The sequence below is a fragment of the Cydia amplana genome, chromosome 16 (genome assembly GCF_948474715.1).
Source record: "Cydia amplana chromosome 16, ilCydAmpl1.1, whole genome shotgun sequence".
Classification (NCBI taxonomy): Eukaryota; Metazoa; Arthropoda; class Insecta; order Lepidoptera; family Tortricidae; genus Cydia; species Cydia amplana.
The window spans coordinates 5,344,877-5,357,715 of NC_086084.1; the positions used below are offsets into that span (position 1 = coordinate 5,344,877).

General features: G+C 37.8%; 1 protein-coding gene across 2 annotated transcripts; it reads right to left on the minus strand.

Moving 5' to 3' along the window:
* Nucleotides 1-6,720: 6,720 nt before the first annotated feature.
* Nucleotides 6,721-10,254, minus strand: LOC134655277 (uncharacterized). 2 transcript variants are annotated; one of them, XM_063510726.1, is made up of 4 exons: nt 10,156-10,254; nt 9,227-10,062; nt 7,876-8,012; nt 6,721-6,900 (listed from the first exon to the last, which is right to left on the minus strand). In XM_063510726.1, the coding sequence occupies exons 2-4, from the start codon at nt 10,024-10,026 to the stop codon at nt 6,737-6,739; spliced, it is 1,101 nt and encodes a 366-aa protein (XP_063366796.1). In that variant the 5' UTR covers nt 10,027-10,062; nt 10,156-10,254; the 3' UTR covers nt 6,721-6,736. The 2 variants fall into 2 exon arrangements, with proteins under 2 accessions (XP_063366796.1, XP_063366797.1); XM_063510727.1 differs by having other exon boundaries at nt 6,721-6,896; nt 7,872-8,012.
* Nucleotides 10,255-12,839: the final 2,585 nt, after the last annotated feature.

A 12,839-nucleotide genomic window follows, 5' to 3' on the forward strand; every position in this document is an offset into this window, starting at 1 on the left:
GTGTTGCTTATTTTATAACATGAAAATATATTTGAGTCAAAAACTTTATTAGTACCTACCATGAATTGAGTTAAGATAATATGCGTTTTGCCTGTGGATAAAAATAACAGGTCTAATAGGTCTAAGGTCCCTTAATTTTTCTATTTCTTAAAAGCAATATGATTACAGCCTTAATAAAATGTAATTAAATCGTTAACTATATGTATGTATGTACCTACATATATTCTATAATGTCCACAGTAAATACGTCCATATTCCTGCAAGTTTTTGACCCATCTATGCCAACAAAAATGGGTTAAGATTGGAAAAACTCCTCAACCTTAGGAAGCAATCCAATAAAACGAATATCAAAATACGATATAGCATCATTTTGGATCGAACACTATCAGACCAGCCGCAAAAGGTCGTTTCAACGTTATCTAACAAATCACGTTCCTGTAAACGTATTTCCTGATTTTCATGTAAATCCTCGTTCCTAGCACGATATGGAACCAGAATATAAAAAGGAGTATAATGTCGGGATCGGGAAGCAGTAAAATATGTACAAGCGAAATAATCCCGGAGATAAATGAGTTCATTTCGTTTTTAAAGGATCGGAATTAGCGCATAAATTTTTTTTTTCTGAATTGTGCCTGTTCACGACAGCTTGTATTGCAAGCATGAAATGCAACGTCGCATGGGGCTATTCAAAAACGGTGCTTTGGAATTATGGGAGTCTTTGTGTTTAAATATTTCATACCCTGGCAGTAGCAGGAAAAATTGATTATACTGCTTCAAGCAGCACCTAGGCCAGACAGACAAGAATAAATGCTAGTTACGGTTGCAATGCAAATCAGAAACTTCTATTTAAAAAAAGGAGACAAACTTTTAGATACCTACAAGAATATTTTTCAGCGAACGAAACTCCCATTAGATACTACCAAATAGGTCATAGAAATTTCACATGAATGATGTAATAGTAGTTTGTGTTACAACTGTTACAAACATCAAAAGTACTCAGCACTCAGCACTAATTACCTTTTCGTTCCAGTAGCCGTAGAGACGTCCGGTTGTTGGTGCGCTGAGGCAAAAACCTTCCTTAGGGAAGTAGGTCGCCGCCTGCAAGAAAGTGGCCTTGACCCGCGCTCCGGGTTTTTCCTGGTGCAAAGGCTGTCCATCGCAATTCAACGCGGTAACGCAGCGAGTGTGATGGGCACCTTTGCACCGGGGGTAGCGCGGGGAGGCCTCTTTCAGTAGTTTTTATATTCCTTGTTTTATTTTAGATATATTTAGGATTGTTAGTTTTAATTTAGTATTATTCATAGTTGTATTTAGTTCATAAGTTATTTATTTGTCTTTTTACTGTATTTTTCAATGAAATAAACGTTACTGTTACAAGGGATCAAAATGATATATTTCCGTCAAGGCCCAAGACGAATATACCGTGTGACACATACTGCTTTTCACATCAACTATGAGGAAAATAAAAAAATCTTAGTGTTGACACAATCTGATGCTTAAACAGATTATTAAAGCTAAAAAAATAATGTGCAAAAAAATTAAAAAAAGGGTGTTAGAACAGAAAAGTGTTACTTTGATCCCTCCTAGCAGGGAGGAAAAATGCCACTTTGATCCCTCCTAGCAAGGAAGAAAAAGCTAGCTTATCCGAATAGTTGGTGTGAAAACTGGAGTCCCGTTGTTTCCCATACAGTTTTAAGTCATAATGTATTGTTTGTCATATTATCATTAGTCATAAAACTGAAACATTTCAGGATTTTCGTTAGGTTATCCTATAGATAGGTTAGGTTAGGTTTGTTTTATGACAATCCTGAAAAGTGACGCGTTTCTGAACCAAATGCATTATGACTAACGAAAATGCGGGCAAGCAATACATTATGGCTTAAAAAACTATTTGGGAAAAAATAGAGACCCGTGAAAACGAATTTGTCTGATGCTCCTTTACGTATTTATTTTTTGATTATTTGATTAACGATTGACGACAATATCAATTCACGACCATTTTTAGACCTGCAGAAAGGACCCTTTGGGCTGGTGTGCCCAGGGCCCGCTCTGCCAACCAGCGGTTATGTTATGCCACGGCGTGCGCGTTTTAATACAATCCCATACCACGTGAGATAAGTTGGTAAGTAAATTAATTATATTTGATTTTGATTTCATAAGTTCCTTGCAACTCATGTGTCCAGACATGAGGACTTATCGTTAAGTAAGTAGGTATTTATTTTGAGTCACGTTTGAACTACGGCCCAGTTAGGGAGCGTTTTTATTATCTATTTATAAACACACAGATTAAATAATCAGCAAGTGCGTTATGAATTTATTGAACTATTTAGGAAGTAGGTTTGAAATAGACGGATACGTTTAAATTATATACTATTTAGATGGGTATGTACCTACAGCATCTCGTGTTATGCTTCTTATGTATACTTAGCTTCGTGTGTTATGTTTGCTTTCAATAATCAGTAAGTGTGTTATGAATTTATTGAACTATTTAGGAAGTATGTATGTAATAGACAGATACGCTTAATGTATAGATATGTACATAATAGCATTTTGTGCTACACATAGTGTCCAAACGAAACCCGATTTTTTTGTGCCGAACCCCAAGGTTCGGTTTTTTTCTAGTTTCGAGTTTTCTACACTTGCCGTAACCGAAACAATACCGAAAATACAGTTACGAAAGCACATGATTTTTTTATATACATAGGTACCTACCTATACATTAAGCGTATTTTACTAGCTTTGCCCGTGACTTCGTCTGCATGGAGTTAGTAATTTGGGTAGCTTATTTTTACCCAATCTGCTTTTTAACTATTCCCCATACAAACTTCCACCCGCTTTTCACCCCCTTAAAGGGAGATTTTTTGGGATAAAAACTACCCTATGTCCTTCCCCGGGACTCAAACTATCTCTATACCAAATGTCAACTAAATCGGTACAGCGGTTATTGATTGCCCATATATATTTCCACCCCCTTAAGGGGTGAGATCTGAGATAATAAAAAAAGCGGCCAAGTGCGAGTCGGACTCGCCCATGAAGGGTTCCGTATTTAGGCGATTTATGACGTATAAAAAAAAAACTACTTACTAGATCTCGTTCAAACCAATTTTCAGTGGAAGTTTACATGGTAATGTACATCATATATTTTTTTTAGTTTTATCATTCTCTTATTTTAGAAGTTACAGGGGGGGGGACACACATTTTACCACTTTGGAAGTGTCTCTCGCGCAAACTATTCAGTTTAGAAAAAAATGATATTAGAAACCTCAATATCATTTTTGAAGACCTATCCATAGATACCCCACACGTATGGGTTTGATGAAAAAAAAATTTTTGAGTTTCAGTTCGAAGTATGGGGAACTCCAAAAATTTATTGTTTTTTTTCTATTTTTGTGTGAAAATCTTAATGCGGTTCACAGAATACATCTACTTACCAAGTTTCAACAGTATAGTTCTTATAGTTTCGGAGAAAAGTGGCTGTGACATACGGACGGACAGACGGACAGACGGACAGACAGACAGACATGACGAATCTATAAGGGTTCCGTTTTTTGCCATTTGGCTACGGAACCCTAAAAAGTATCCTATGTCCTTCCCCGGGACTCCAAACTATCTTCATACCAAATTTCAACTAAATCGGTTCAGCGGTTTAAGCGTGAAGTTAAGAGGTAACAGACAGACACACTTTCGTATTTATAATACATATATTACAGTGGATATAGGTTCTTATACGGAAGAACAATAAAAATATAAGTAACGACAATTATAATTGACGATGACCCCTGATTAATATAAAACTTGATAAGAGCCTGGTTTATAGGTCGTTGCCTCCACAATTTGCTCGGGAGATAATTGAGCAGACAATAACATTTATATACGTTGTATTAATAATATTAGACCATTAAGTACCTGACGCTTGCTTGTGAACTAAGTATAATCAACTTACGGATATGATGGTCGTTCTTGTCTACGTGACAGCGTGATAAAACGGTGTCCGTCACTTTCTTTCCCACGGTGTTAAACAGTGACAGTTATTTTATCACGTGGATAAAGATGGATAAAGCTATCCATAATAGGCTGGCTGCCCTCTTAAGCCAAGTAGCGCTATCTCAAAAACAAAGATTTTGAAAATGGAATTCTCAGCTATAGAAACTAAAGTATAAGTTAGCAATGAATTTTCTTTTGAGATAGCGCTTTTCGGCTTAGCAGGGCGTGCTGGTCAAACCAATTTGTCAATCAGCAAGAACCAGGAAAATTATACTCATCCTTTTCTTTTGGGTGCTAGTACTAGAGTAAGACAAAGATAGTATGGGTATCTCTGTCTATGTTTGAAATGAGACAGTCCTTTGACAAACTATACGAGTAGGTAGGTATATCCCCGTTTTATACAAGTGGCTCCATGAGCCATAGACCTTGCGAATTCCCGTGGCGCAAATAAGAAATCCATGATCTAGGTAGACCGACTAACCGAACAAAACGTTATTTCTTCCTTCCTAATTAGGATGCTTATTCAAAAAGTTCGTCAGAGTCCGGCCTACCTCTAAATAGGTTAGATACTTTTTAGGATGTTTACCTACTTCCTAAACGCGGTTACACCTTTAGGATTTTGGTTTCTGAAGCACCTAATCTTATAACACACATCTGAGTGAAACACTTTACTTATAAATACCACCCCGGAAAGTTGCCGGCTCAAACCGAGCGAGGATTGTGAAGCACTTTGCTTGCAGGGTAAGTTTATTTGTAAAACGTGGGCTTCTTTTGTAGTATTACTGTGCTCGTATTTAACAATATACCGAGCAAATACACTAAATAGTCATGATTACTTATTGCGACTAAGTACACAAACTCTATCAGTGCCAATAATAATGAGGACATTATAATGCTTTATTTAAACGTGCCTTACGTTTATCAACCAAGGAACTGTGCTAATGTACCAATATCTCTATCTTGCAAAACTAAAAGGATATATCTTCATTCGAACATAGTAAGACATCAGTCTTTTTTGTTCACCAGTAGTTTGGTGGAAGCAAACTTTGAGCGAAATCATTTTTGACCTGATTTTAGTGATTTAAATTGAAATGAAACTGTAACGTTGGATCTTTGCAATGGTATTGTTTGACGAAAGACTGTCTGGTGTACCGTGGATTTCCGATGGCGATGTTCCTACAAAAAGTTCCCGGTCGTACCTATATTATGTTAAGCGCTTCAGTGACCCTATCTTTCAACTCTGGGTTTACAGTTACACGTATGCAAAACGTGTTTTCAAAATATTTTAACTTATAAAGAAAACTTTTGCACAGCGCGTGGAAGTCACAAAACAAAAGTCATTACGTGAACGTTAATCAATGTCAGCCTGTTTGTATGACATTAATAGCAGTGTATTATCAACTTTGGGCTCATCACATTGTGAGGAAGTCACCGTTGTGTTGACGCTTCAACTTTTTTGGTGAGAATAGTTACTATGCCATTAGGTGAATGGGTGGATCAACTTTTTTTGTTGTTCTGTCCCGTCAGTCAAGAGACAACAATAGCACAGTGTTATAACACATTGATACATTCTCGTACTAACAAGCTAGTAATTTTTTGAACCACCGTCATGAGACAAGGAAATTTGGTCCAACCAAATAAAATAAATACTGGTATAGTCTTTCTAGGTATACACAAGATGGCGACATGCAAAACGCTGTTCTGTTGTGGGCGATAGAAGATTATCTACACATTAGTTATTTGAGAGTTGATAATGTTGACATAGGTACCTATGACAAATAGTTTAGTTATAGTTTGAAATGTACCTAGTTATACTTCCTGTACCTACACAGTTTATACAATAAATATTTCTGATTTCTGATTTCTAAAAAATTGAGATAATAAAAGTTGACAGTTTTTCCGCGCATACCTATATTTGCTTATTTCGCGTTATTACTGGATGAAATTATTATTGATATGAATACCTATACATAGGTAAATTGTTAATTTTTATCTAATTTAGTAACAAAGAGATGACTGTTTACAATGTTAATGTAACCCAGAGCATTGATAATAACAAGTAAATATATATTATAGTTTTGTGTACAACAAAGGCAGTCTATGACCTACTAAGCCGGTTACTTTGGGTAGTTAGGGATAGCAGTTCAAACTATATTTCTTAAGACTCACACGAACATAGTCGCCGCCGTATAATGAAAATTACGCTCTTATGTATTATAAAACTATATTTGAAAATAACATGAAGTTTCACATAATTTTGGTACTTTGTCCGTATCGATATTTAATACCTTTACTGTAGGTACTTACTAGGTTTTGTTGTTGAAATTGTATACAAAGAAAATAGAACGATTAGAAGTTTTGTACCTATGTAAAACTTCTTACTAACTACAATATATTATAATATTTTCATGCAGAGTTTCATGTAGGTACCTAATTTTAGCATGTCATTTTAAAATGAGAGCGTTACTTGGATTGTATGGGAGCGCTTTTATGGAGAGGTCGTGTAACTCTTCGGACAGACAGACAGACGCACGAGTGATCCTATAAGGGTTCCGTTTTTCATTTTAAGGGACGGAACCCTAAAAACGACGCACGAGCATGTAGACGGTGTTCCCTTAGTATTTTCTGTATTGACCTTACCTTAATAGCAAATACAATGATTAATATGATACAAATAAAACCAATTTCCTACGAACTATACAACTATATTTGTTTCTACTTTACTTACAGACTATAACTATTGACAGCGGTTCTAAAACTTGAGTTTAAAGTCCTTGGGCGGCTTGTCCTCAGACTTGTCTTTGCCCTGTATTAACAATTTGATGTACTTTTCTTGGTGGTTGGAGGGGAGACTGATGCCGAGCGTTTCGCAGTTCCGCACGATCTCGGCACACCCTCGCATGTCTCTATTTCTTACTGGAATGAAAAAATATTGTTAGGAGAAATATTTTATTTTAGACAGGAGTCCTCAGATATAATAAGAATCGCACAGAAATTAGAAGCAAAGACTTATTGATTGTAATAGAGTCTAGGATATAAACGTGCCTCTGGTATGGCAGCCGAGATGGCGTTGTACTGCGCCATTATGTTTTGTGGTCACTCAATTGTGACCTGAATCGAAATTGTGTCAAATATTTTACAGTCAGTACATAATATTGGTGCTACTTTACCGCCCTAGTGCGGTAACTAACACAATAAGTACGTGCCTATGTCTAAAATTTTAAGGTCCATATGTACTGTAAAACGTGCGAAAAGGTAATGCACTTGTATCGTAATGTAGGTACTATTATTATGTTTGTTTAACAGCACTAAATTCATCCAAACATGTGAATTCTGCAATTTTTCGTTACAGTTTTGTAAGGATATTCGAGTTTAAAAACGTAAAATTAGATTCCTTATGTTATTAAGTGTTATAAAAGGAAACCCTACTCAGTCCTACCTACCTACCTTTTTTTAACGTTGGGGAAATGCGTTTATGCACGCTACCTGACCTGGAGGAACCAGGAGCGATGACGGACTAACCAGTGGTAGGACTACCATCTAAAACCACCAACAAATGCCTACTCCGCCTTGCAAAGGAGCGCCGCTGGATCACTATCTTCATCAAAGAACAAAGCCAACAAAGAAGTTTAAAGAATATTCAACTTCATAGACTAGGAATCCTCTAGACGGAGTTTAGAGCAATTATTTCATGAAACCGATGCTGCCAAAAATACTGGGGTGCGGGGGACGAGGTGAGCGAGTCCCGTGCCGTGATTGGTCCGTTCAAAGATACGGACGTCACATAAAGACACTGACTCGAAAATGGAGTAAAACTACCGTATATTTGTGGCAGAGGGGGTAGCGCTACTATGCTCAGTCTGGAGGATGTCTTGTCTGTGTTCAACTTACACTTGTAATTGAACAGAATTTGCAGTACTCTGGCATATTCCACCATCATGGTATACTTCAGCAAGCTCTGCAGGAGTCTCAGCACCGCGTCCTCGTTGTATTCGTCCCGTAGGATGCAGATTGTGAATGCTGTTGCCCTGGAATATAATGAAAAATAAGTAAGTAGTGTAGCCATGTTTGAATCTTTTCAGAAAAAAAGGAAATATTGAAACTTTTTTAACCATGTAATACCTACATGTATGCCTAGCATAGAACTCCTATCATTAACAAAATAATAAATACACGTATTAAAATTTCAATTTCAATTTTAAATTTCAAAGCCTTTTGTTATCGAACATACAGTTAATAATATTTAATACAATATTTATTTATTTATTTATGTGTTTGCAACAACCGTCGGCTCGACGTGTCCTTTTGACACAAAGGCCTCCCCCATTGCCTTCCATGCATCTCTGTCTCTGGCTAGTTGTGTCCATAGTGGACCAGCAGTTTTCTTTAAATCATCTGACCATCTCTTGTATTGTCTGCCTCTTTTTCTTTTTGTGTACACTCAGTCAGTCAGTGTATTTTATTAAGTAATTATTTATTTATAGCAGGCGTGGCTCAGTCCGCGATTTCGTCGGGTCGCTACAAGTACCAACAAGTACATGCAATAAGTACAAGTACAAGTACCACACCAATTTTGGTGTCTAGCCATAGTAGTTGCCGCACACAGCTACGGAACGAACGCCTGCTCGCGTGTGCGCCACCTAGTGGTCATATCTGTTGTAATAAACTCGTTTTGTTAGAGAGTGAATCTTCTGTAGGTACATAGTACTATTATTTATTCTGTGTTTATAGCTAGAAGTGCTCCTAAAAGGTAGACGTCAACAGGGCCGCATCGCACGCATCACATCACGCGTGGATCAAGTGGATGCACTTGTGTGACTTTCTATACAAAGATTACTAAAATCCGTTGCGTGCAATATGGCCCTGTGGACGTCTACCTAAAAAGTACTGTGCTCATAAACCAATTATCATCCCTTCTATCCACAGACATATATGTGGACAATGAAAATGAATATTTAAGATTTTTTCCTACGAGGTGCTCTGAGGCAACTTCGAAATCCCAATCTTCGATTTTCCAATGGTACCATGCTTTGAAAATGGCAAATGTTTATAAAACCAGAAGCTCTTCATGCTTCACACAACACTTATGCTAGTGCAACATTTACCATCATCTTGCTTACTGTTGCTCCAGTAAAAAGTGATTAGAAAGCTTAGTATATATTTGTCATTTTCAAAATTACCCCGCTTTCAAAGTTATCCCCATAAATACTGTGAAGGATCTGATCAAGACCAAATAACTTACTTGTCCCTGATAATATCCCTTAATCCTTCAGAAGATTCCAGAAGTTCATCCGATAACATATGATCGGAAAACCAAGAGCTTGACCAACTCAAGTGCCAGAAGCACACTAACGGATAATAATCGTCAAACTCTTTGCTAAACATCAACACATATTTCTTAAATATTACTAAACTAGCTTCCGATCTGTTTAGTATGGAGTCTTGGATCAGCTCATTGAATATGACTCTACATATACTCCGTAAACTCGGATATTTAGTATATACATCTTTTAACAGTGCAAGGCCCTTATCGGAATTTCCTTTCATGCATTGAGCTTTAGCAAGATAGTGAAGGAATTCACCGTTACGCTTATATATAACCGGATCAACTTTTGCACAATATTGCTGCAAAATGTTAACGTATTCCGGTTTCCCTGTATCACTGTATATTCTGCACAGTTTTTTCACAGTTTGCATGGGAATATATTTCCGGTAGTTCAAGCAATCTTGTACCATCTGCAGGATTTGCTTTTCTTTATTCTTAGATATTAGTTCATTAATAGTTAAATCTAGTCGTTCAGTAGTCATTTGAGACACATCTTGATTGTCGGTATCTGTACAATATCTTATGTTCAAATTATTTAACGTTAATCTGTTCGTCCGGCTTCGGTGTTTATGCAACAGTTCTGAAGTAAATATATCTAGAGCGTCAACTGTTGTGGTGTAAGGAGCTACATAGACACATTTTTGCACTATTTTCTGCACATTCAAGAGGAATTTGATCTGATTGAGCGGATTTCTTGATAGTTGCATTGTAAACATGATTTGCAACAGCGCAGTTATTGGCCTGTTGGTGTCCTGAAAACGTAAACATCTAAAATTAGTTTATTGTTGATCTTGAAGCGTGAAAGTATAAAAGTAGATAACCTGCCGTAAAATTAAATTACGAACCTTTCATAGACATGGTTTTATTAAACTGTACAAACCATTTTCTTTAAAATATCTAACCACTATTTATAAATACAATCAAAATAAAAAACGATGACTAGAATAAAAGTACGAGCCAGCAACACAATAAGCAACCAGCCCAGCTAAGCCAGTCTAATGTCAAATTGACATTGACAGTCTAGTCTATGCCTTTAAACTTTTTCTAACCATAGAGTAAAACATTCTCGTTTGTTTAAGACACACTTTAAAACGCTGAAATAATTTGAAATATTAGTCTCTATTCGGCAAAAGATGGCGCTAGCAGCCGAACAAAGTTTATTCTACTCGGCGATAGATGACGCTGCAAAACATTGTTTAACATTGCGTTTTCTTAATGAAGCTTGGAAACTTAAATAAAATAAATTAATTAAAAATTAAAAAACACGACTGCAGTTTAAAAGCGAACTGAAAAGCTAGAAATAATTTTTAGTTATGTTAGGTACTCAACTTAATGAATGTAAAATAGAATATAAGTGTTCAGTCAGGGTCATAAACAGCAATCGGAAAAGTTTAGGCTCTTTAGGATCGTGACTGTACCTGCATATTTTATTTCGATTGCAGTCGGGGACCTGTGAATGGGAAAATTTCAATATATCAAGGTCCCCGACTGCAATCGAAATAAAATATGCAGGTACAGTCACGATCCTAAAGAGCCTAAACTTTTCCGATTGCTGTTTATGACCCTGACTGAACACTTATATTCTATTTTACATTCATTAAGTTGAGTACCTAACATAACTAAAAATTATTTCTAGCTTTTCAGTTCGCTTTTAAACTGCAGTCGTGTTTTTTAATTTTTAATTAATTTATTTTATTTTATACATTTTAGTGACCATTTAAACCAACCACATTTTTTATGATTTAAGACAATTTAGTTGCTTCAAGGAGATTTTATCACGTTGATCTTTGATATGTTAGCATAAAAGGTGCTTAAAAACCTAACTAGGTCTGACCCAAAAACCAAACGTATTGAAAAGTGCTATATGGCTTAATATCTCTGCAACTACATAATTATTTCCTATTAGTTGGCTTTCGGCCTTCGCAATTAAGATACTTGGGGAAGCTGCAGAAAGATGCACGCTTTCTTACGCTCCGGGCCTTCGGCCCTACGCGAAGCTCGGCCTTCGCCCTTCGCAATTAAGTTACTTGGGCAAGCTGCAGAAAGCGTGGACCTTCCTTACGCCCCGGGCCTTCGGCTCTACGCGAAGCTCGGCCTTCGGCCTTCCCAATTAAGAAATTTGGGGAAGCTGCAGAAAGCGTGCACCTTTCTTACGCTCCGGGCCTTCAGCCCTACGCGAAGCTCGGCCTTCGGCCTTCGCAATTAAGATACTTTGGGGAAGCTGCAGAAAGCGTGCAGCTTTCTTACGCTCCGGGCCTTCGGCCCTACGCGAAGCTCGGCCTTCGGCTTCCGTAATTAAGAAACTTGAGGAAGCTGCAGAGAGCGTGCACCTTTCTTACGGTCCGGGCCTTCGGCCCTGCGCGAAGCTCGGCCTTCGGCATTCGCAATTAAGATACTTGGGTAACCTGCAGAAAGCGTGCACCTTTCATACGCTCCGGGCCTTCGGCCCTACGCGAAACTCGGACTTCGGCCTTCACAAATAAAAAACTTGGGGAAGCTGCAGAATGCGTGCACCTTTCTTACGCTACGGGCCTTCCGCCCTACGCGAAGCTCGGCCTTCGGCCTTCGCAATTAAGATACTTGGGGAAGCTAAAGAAAGCATGCACCTTTCTTACGCTCCAGGCCTTCGGCCTTCGGAATTAAGATACTTGGGGAAGCTGCAGAAAGCGTGCACCTTTCTTACGCTCCGGGCCTTCGGCTCTACGCGAAGCTCGGCCTTCGGCTTTCGTAATTAAGAAACTTGAGGAAGCTTCAGAGAGCGTGCACCTTTCTTACGGTCCGAGCCTTCGGCCCTACGCGAAGCTCGGCCTTCGGCCTTCGCAATTAAGATACTTGGGGAAGCTGCAGAAAGCGTGCACATTTCTTACGCTCCGGGCCTTCGGCCCTACGCGAAGCTCGGCCTTCGGCCTTCGCAATTAGGATACTTGGGGAAGTTACAGGAAGCACGCACCTGCCTTACGCTTCGGACCGTCGGCCCTATGCGGAGTTCGGCCTTCGTAATTAAAATACTCGGGGAAGTTGCAGGAAGAGCCCATATGTCTTAAGTTTTACTTACGTACGTACTACGTACGGACACAGCTATAGGTACTACAGAATGAGAGATGAATATCATTATCTCATTCTAACAAATAGCTTTGTCCCTACTTACGTAAGTAAAACTTACAAGTGTATCTCGGGCTTTATATAAAAAATACGTATAAAAATATACGGTTATAATGACACTTTCACACTTTATTCCGTCGGTGCAGAGTTGTATCTGAAGACGGACTCTACAATCTCAGAGTCTCTACAAAGAACTTATTTACACTTTTCTATTCCCTTAGCGCAATTTAGAACATATTGGCTTGGTTTCAAAACAAGTAAAATATGATTAATATAATACCTATGTATAATATTTTTTTTTATGATCAGCGGTCAAACCACTTCCTTTTAATATCCCAACAATAGGATAATATTTTATGACATTAGATTTTCTTAATATATTTTGTAAATTCTTACTTTCTTAAAATTGGACTTAAACCCTCATATT